The 6,840-nt window shown below is 40.7% G+C and overlaps 1 protein-coding gene across 5 annotated transcripts; it reads right to left on the bottom strand.

Moving 5' to 3' along the window:
* Positions 1–468: 468 nt before the first annotated feature.
* Positions 469–3,733, bottom strand: LOC139563144 (putative nuclease HARBI1). 5 transcript variants are annotated; one of them, XM_071381459.1, is made up of 11 exons: positions 3,455–3,733; positions 3,191–3,367; positions 3,039–3,100; positions 2,870–2,956; positions 2,741–2,782; positions 2,499–2,672; positions 2,384–2,419; positions 1,731–2,285; positions 1,546–1,661; positions 1,338–1,449; positions 469–1,243 (listed from the first exon to the last, which is right to left on the bottom strand). In XM_071381459.1, the coding sequence occupies exons 8-11, from the start codon at positions 2,200–2,202 to the stop codon at positions 873–875; spliced, it is 1,071 nt and encodes a 356-aa protein (XP_071237560.1). In that variant the 5' UTR covers positions 2,203–2,285; positions 2,384–2,419; positions 2,499–2,672; positions 2,741–2,782; positions 2,870–2,956; positions 3,039–3,100; positions 3,191–3,367; positions 3,455–3,733; the 3' UTR covers positions 469–872. The 5 variants fall into 5 exon arrangements, with proteins under 5 accessions (XP_071237560.1, XP_071237558.1, XP_071237562.1 ...); XM_071381457.1 differs by having other exon boundaries at positions 2,499–2,782; XM_071381461.1 differs by lacking the exon at positions 1,546–1,661.
* Positions 3,734–6,840: the final 3,107 nt, after the last annotated feature.

Below are 6,840 nucleotides of genomic sequence, written 5' to 3'. Positions count from 1 at the left end.
ACTATACATTGTTATCACATATAACTAGACCCACTGTTATTATTTAAACGTTTGTGATCATTAATTTCAATGATTTTGGATAAAAAATGATTTTTAGATGATGTTGCTATCATTAGATAATTTACAGTTTCCCATAGACTATAAGGCTATATATAAAATGATAGAATATTAGGGCCACAGAGGGGAAAAAAACACAAGTCATAATGTTGTAACCAGTTGTTTTAAAGGAGGACAGTTGTTAAAATGACAGATGTGGGGCATTTCGTGAAATTGTACTTCAGTATGGTTTCATAAACAAAGACATGCTGATGTGCCAGAATATTAAGTATCACATTGTCATAAGTATCAAAACTGTAAAAACAATATGTAGCTTTTCTGCAGAAAGAACCAGCCTCATAAATTTATGACTTTATCCTTTTTCTTCAGTGTGGCCCTAGTACTCTGTCATATAAACAAATACACATTCCATATGAATATAAAAACACAATGTGTAACATTATGTTCCTTTATTGAATAAGGACAAAACAAAGCAGGTAAACCATCAGCTCCTTTCGAAACTGAAGTCACAGTGACTCTACAAGATGGAAAGCACAGAATCCAAGCATATTATACAAAATGATACATACACATTCAAAGGTCTGTATATAACACACCCTGCATGTCTGCACACTAAAATAAATGCAGGACAAATCCATACACATCAACTGAACAGACAAATGAATGGATGCAGTAGCCTCCCTGCAGCCTTGTATTACACACAGTATACCGCACAAACATCATAAGAGGCCAAATTCGTCAAAAAACGAACCCAAAAAAAACCAAATTCCTCTGCCACCGCAGGACATATTTAACCAAAATTGAAAGCACACATACTAACTAAAATAATTCAACACATATTGGTCCCTCAGCAGCCGACCACTGTCGTCATCAGGGAAGATTGCCGGATTGTCCCAGTCCATGGCTGGTGGCACTCTGGGGGCCCTCTCCTTCCTCAGGCAGGCCACATTGTGGAGGACAGCACAAGCCACAGTAATATCACATGCCCTAACAGGGCTGACCCTTAATTTGTGAAGGCAGTGAAAGCGTGCCTTCAGGAGGCCAAAGGTCATTTCAACTCTGGCCCTGGTCCTGGCATGGGCATGGTTGTAGGCCTGCTGTGCTTCCTGGGGGTCTGTGAAAGGTGTCAGGAGAAAAGGCTGGCAGCCATACCCCCTGTCTCCCAGCAACACACCAGAGAATTCACCTGTCAACACAAAATCTCATCATTACTACCTCATAAACACAGTGATATTCTTGACACAGCCATGATGGTTATAAATAGGGGTTGTGTGGCTTACCTTGTGATAGGCACTGATAGATTTCAGAGGCCCGAAAGATTCTGGAGTCATGGACTGAGCCAGGCCATTTTGCCACAACATTGCTGATCACACAGTCAGCATTGCAGACCATCTGAAATCATAAGATGAGGAATATTACACCAATCAATGCACATCACTGGCAATGCAGAGTGTTCGTCAATGGACAATATCAAAAAGTTATGTTCACCTGAACATTAATGCTGTGAAAGGATTTCCTATTCACAAAATCGGCCTCATGGGCACCTGAGGGGGCTTTTATCCTTATGTGTGTGCAGTCCACTGCACCAATGACATTGGGGAAACCTGTCACACAAAGTAATGAGTATCCTACTATGTGTTAACAGTTGTCCTGTAATTTGTAGATCCTCTTACCTGCAATCCTATAGAACTCCTCTTTGATGTCACAGAGTCTTCTGTGGCCAGGGAAGGAGATGAAGACATCTGCTAATGCTTTGATAGCCAGACACACACTCCTTATTGTGCGGCAAATTGTGGCCTTGTTCAGCTGTTCTGCATCCCCCACTGAGTACAGGAAGGCTCCACTAGCAAAAAAGCGCAAGGCCACACAAACCATTTGCTCCACACTCAGTGCATGGCTCCGTGCAGTGCGGTGCTTAATCCTGGGACCCAGTAGTCTGCATAGATACCTGATGCCATCTGCAGAAAACCTGTATCTTTCATATAGATGGTCATCAGGGAAGGCCAGTGGGTCCAACCGGTCCCTGAAGACCCTTTCTCGCCTGAAGGCTCTCCTCAGCACAAGTGCTTCTTCATCCACCACATCTCGCACGAATGGGCATGCCATTGTCAGAGCAGAAAGGAACACACAATTTTGGGCCTTCATATAGGCTAGTGGCCACACCTGGTGCTGGGGGGGTGGGCAAAAGAGGGCGATGCCTTATAACGATGACTTGGTTGTACTGATTGCTGGGAAAATAAAAAAAACCTTAGAAAGATGCCACCGTCCTGTGTGCTCACAATAAGAGCTCATATGTCATGGCTCACTTGACTTTACGAGAATATACCTAATTTTTATTTTGAGCTGTGTCATCTTCTTGGAGCTGGGGGAGGAAAGAAAAATAATGAATAATACATTTGTGTTACAGTTAGCATACAGTGTACATTGAAGGCATATCTCACCTCCCTCTCAAGTTTTTTTATTTCAAGGTCCAGTTTCCTAATTGTCCTCTTTTTTATTTCGGACTCCAGTGCAAGATTTTCCATCTTTTTCTTCTTGTACTGAATGTCTATGTCTGCCAGTTCTATTTGGCGCCGGAGGTGGTTGCCATACAACTTTCTGATAGCTTGTGAGCTCTGTGAACACAATACAATTAGCGCAGCTGGAATTTGGCAGGATGTGGTGTCCTTTTATTAATACGCACTATGTTGCCAGGCTGGTTTTCCCACTGTATAGCATCTGGGTCCTGTAAAAGAAATTAGATTTTTTGATTTTGATGAGGACTCCTCACCATTGTAGAGTAAATCGTACTTTCACAGTCTTAACATGATACCTCATGCCTTCTGGAATCCAGAGAGATGGTCTCCTCCTCATCATCGTCTCCATCATGTGCTGTTGCTGCTGCACTGGGGCCTTCACCCTATCACATTTAATCGGATTCATATTGAAGCTAGTAGACAAGACATGCCAGGCCTACAGTATGCCTTTGATGGAGTACTCACTGGATCAGCATTGTCTGGTGCTTGTGCTGGTGGCTCTAACAGGAACACAGTGCTGCCAGACACTGCAAGGCAATAGGTAAACCAAAGTCAGACAGTCCAAATTGATTCAATATGAATGTGGTTGTATCCCATGTAGAGATGGAAGGACATACCTTGAATGAAGCGGGTGGCATCTTGGGAGGAACCTATGCTCGTCTCTTTCCCCCCAGGGATCCCCTCTAAGACGGGCCTGCCTTTATTTAGCTCCAAGGCCATGTCCTCTGCTGGGGTAAGGTCAGCCTTTGGTGACCCACCACCCGTGCCTTGTCTGTGGGTATTCTTTTTCACTGCTAAAACAGTACAGACAATGTGTGAGCAGGCACCTTCTGGGTACAATATATGCTTGTGCTTTGTTAAATATTAGTCAGGGACCATACCATTCTGCAGAATGTTCTTGTATTTGATTTTGACCTGCTGCCATGTCCGTTTTGGCCCGTTCATGTTTAATCTACACACACACACACACACACACACACATTTAATGGAGTCACACTGCAAAAAATTACTTGGTATTTTTGTCTTGTTTTCAGTAAAAATATCAAAAAATTTATCATAGCTTTATACAGTGTGATGGAGTTACTTTACACAATTTCACTCATATCTGCAGTGCATTTCAATTAAAAATTTAACCGTTTCATAATTACAGTACAACTGCATTTTTGGAGCGCGCACCTATCCAGGATTGGTTTCACCTGGCTTAATGAATCCGTGTCTGCTCATCCTGGCTTGGTCTTTGTGCAACCAATTAAGCCTGGACGCACATGTTTTGGCTTCATTGAGCTCAGCTGAGTCATTTATCCCGGATGTCTTAATTCTACTTTTGTGCAACAGGCCCCAGGTAGTCAAATTGAGAACACGTTCTCATTTACAATTGTGACCTGGCCAAGATAAAGCAAAGCAGTTCGACACATACAACAACACATAGTTACACATGGAGTAAAACAAACATACAGTCAATAATACAGTGAAAAATAAGTCTATATACAATGTGAGCAAGTGAGGTGAGATAAGGGAGGTGAAGGCAAACAAAATATATATATAAATAAATAAAATATAAAAAGGCCATGGTGGCGAAGTAAATACAATATAGCAAGTAAAAAATTAAAAAATAAAATAAATAAAAATCATTAAAAATAAAAAATAAAAAACACTGGAATGGTTGGTTTGCAGTGGAAGAAAGTGTAAAGTAGAGATAGAAATAATGGGGTGCAAAGGAGCAAAATAAATAAATAAATACAGTAGGTAAAGAGGTAGTTGTTTGGGCTAAATTATAGATGGGCTATGTACAGGTGCAGTAATCTATGAGCTGCTCTGACAGCTGGTGCTTAAAGCTAGTGAGGGAGATAAGTGTTTCCAGTTTCAGAGATTTTTGTAGTTCGTTCCAGTCATTGGCAGCAGAGAACTGGAAGGAGAGGCGGCCAAAGGAAGAATTGGTTTTGGGGGTGACCAGAGAGATATACCTGCTGGAGCGCGTGCTACAGGTAGGTGCTGCTATGGTGACCAGCGAGCTGAGATAAGGGGGGACTTTACCTAGCAGGGTCTTGTAGATGACCTGGAGCCAGTGGGTTTGGCGACGAGTATGAAGCGAGGGCCAGCCAACGAGAGTGTACAGGTCGCAGTGGTGGGTAGTATATGGGGCTTTGGTGACAAAACGGATGGCACTGTGATAGACTGCATCCAATTTATTGAGTAGGGTTTTGGAGGCTATTTTGTAAATGACATCACCGAAGTCGAGGATTGGTAGGATGGTCAGTTTTACAAGGGTATGTTTGGCAGCATGAGTGAAGGATGCTTTGTTGCGGAATAGGAAGCCAATTCTAGATTTAACTTTGGATTGGAGATGTTTGATGTGAGTCTGGAAGGAGAGTTTACAGTCTAACCAGACACCTAGGTATTTGTAGTTGTCCACATATTCTAAGTCAGAGCCGTCCAGAGTAGTGATGTTGGACAGGCGGGCAGGTGCAGGCAGCGATCGGTTGAAGAGCATGCATTTAGTTTTACTTGTATTTAAGAGCAATTGGAGGCCACGGAAGGAGAGTTGTATGGCATTGAAGCTCGCCTGGAGGGTTGTTAACACAGTGTCAAAAGAAGGGCCAGAAGTATACAGAATAGTGTCGTCTGCGTAGAGGTGGTATATGGCACTGGTGCTGTCCATAGGGTAAATACATTTGAATTCAGTCACTTTTGACAGCACCCCATTTGGTTTGAATGAAACCGTCCATAAATATGTGCCCGTTGTAGAAGTGCTCAGAAAGGGACATTTTCGACCTGAATGCCATAACATTTAAAAGATAAAGGTGCTCAAAGTTGACCCATTTTACATACCCCACCATACCATGAGACATCCATGTTTAATCACTGGAAAAGATAAACATTTGAGATTTTCTATAATTTAAAAGCTTACCAACAGGGTTGTCAAACTATTTTATAATTTCTGGTAAAACAAAAAATCTTAATGATTCTTTTTATGATTTTTGAAAACCCTTTTTTTTATGTAAATGATCTTAAAACACATATGTTCACATATGTTGTAGCTAAGCCCCTATTTTACATAATCTAAGGTTTTGGTGTTGTGCCCGCCATCGGTTGAGACACAACTTGCTCTTGAATACAGGGTGGGTAAATGTACTAAAATGGGAATACATTTGAATTTTCAACTCTCAAATGGTACCACAAAGATTGTTGGTGGTCCACACATCAGAGAATTTTGACTTGAATGGGAATATGTTTACAATTTTACTGTCAATCGTCCATAAGAAACCTATTGAAATCATATACATTTAGAATAGAAATGACCATTTAAGTTGACAATCGACAGTGGGTGAACCGGCGGTCACGTTTGTGATAGTAATTAAAGTAAAAATGTAAATGACATTTTAATTTCAATGGTGTACCAGCCGACTTGCAATGGTCTGAAGGGATAGGTCCATTCTATTAATTATATTTCTAAGATTGAAATGACACCACCTGTATTCAAGAGCATATTGTGTTTCAACCAATGCTGGGCACAACACAATAAACTCTGATGATGTGAAGTAGGGTCTAAGCTAAAACAAATGCAAATATAATATTTTTTTTTAATCAGAGTTTTACATGCATTGGAATAAAGGCATAGGATATTTTTTATCAGTGACGCATTGGGAAAAAAAATTGCAAAATACGGAGGAAGTACGAGTGACAATCTATGCGTAAAGGCGCTCAGCTAAGGCCGAAATCCAGCAGTACTGAGTGGACAGTGCCAAGCACATAGAAATATATATATATTGGTTTAAACCATGACAGAGAGGTGGGGGTGTTCGTTTCATTTGGAAGCTTTTATTTTCATATTTACCACTGTCAAACCTATTTACCAATTTTTTTTTTAACAAATAGGAGAATGGCTAAGAGTTTACAAATGTTTTGATAATTGATGTTAAATGCTTAAACATTACATGATTTTTGTTTTCAATAAATAATAAAATAGTTTGAGAACTCTGTTTTGTAAGCTTTTAAATGATGTCAAACTCAACCGTTTATTTTTTCTGGTGATGAAGACATGGATGTCTCGTGGTATGGTGGGGTATACAAAATGGGTATTTTTGGGTAATTTTGAGTACCTTTATCTCCTGAATGTTTTGGCATTCAGGTCAAAAAAGTCACTGAATACTGTACACATACAGTGATAATGATAGATGGACCTGGATGGCGTTGTCAGATGATTTTCTGCAACTACAAACAGTCCAATATAACACGTTAACCTGTTTGGGCTATAGGGGGCGAATTG

This window comes from Salvelinus alpinus, chromosome 33, assembly GCF_045679555.1.
Source record: "Salvelinus alpinus chromosome 33, SLU_Salpinus.1, whole genome shotgun sequence".
NCBI classification, from domain to species: domain Eukaryota; kingdom Metazoa; phylum Chordata; class Actinopteri; order Salmoniformes; family Salmonidae; genus Salvelinus; species Salvelinus alpinus.
Note: the sequence above shows the minus strand (reverse complement) of the source record. Positions and strands in the feature narration are given on the sequence as shown.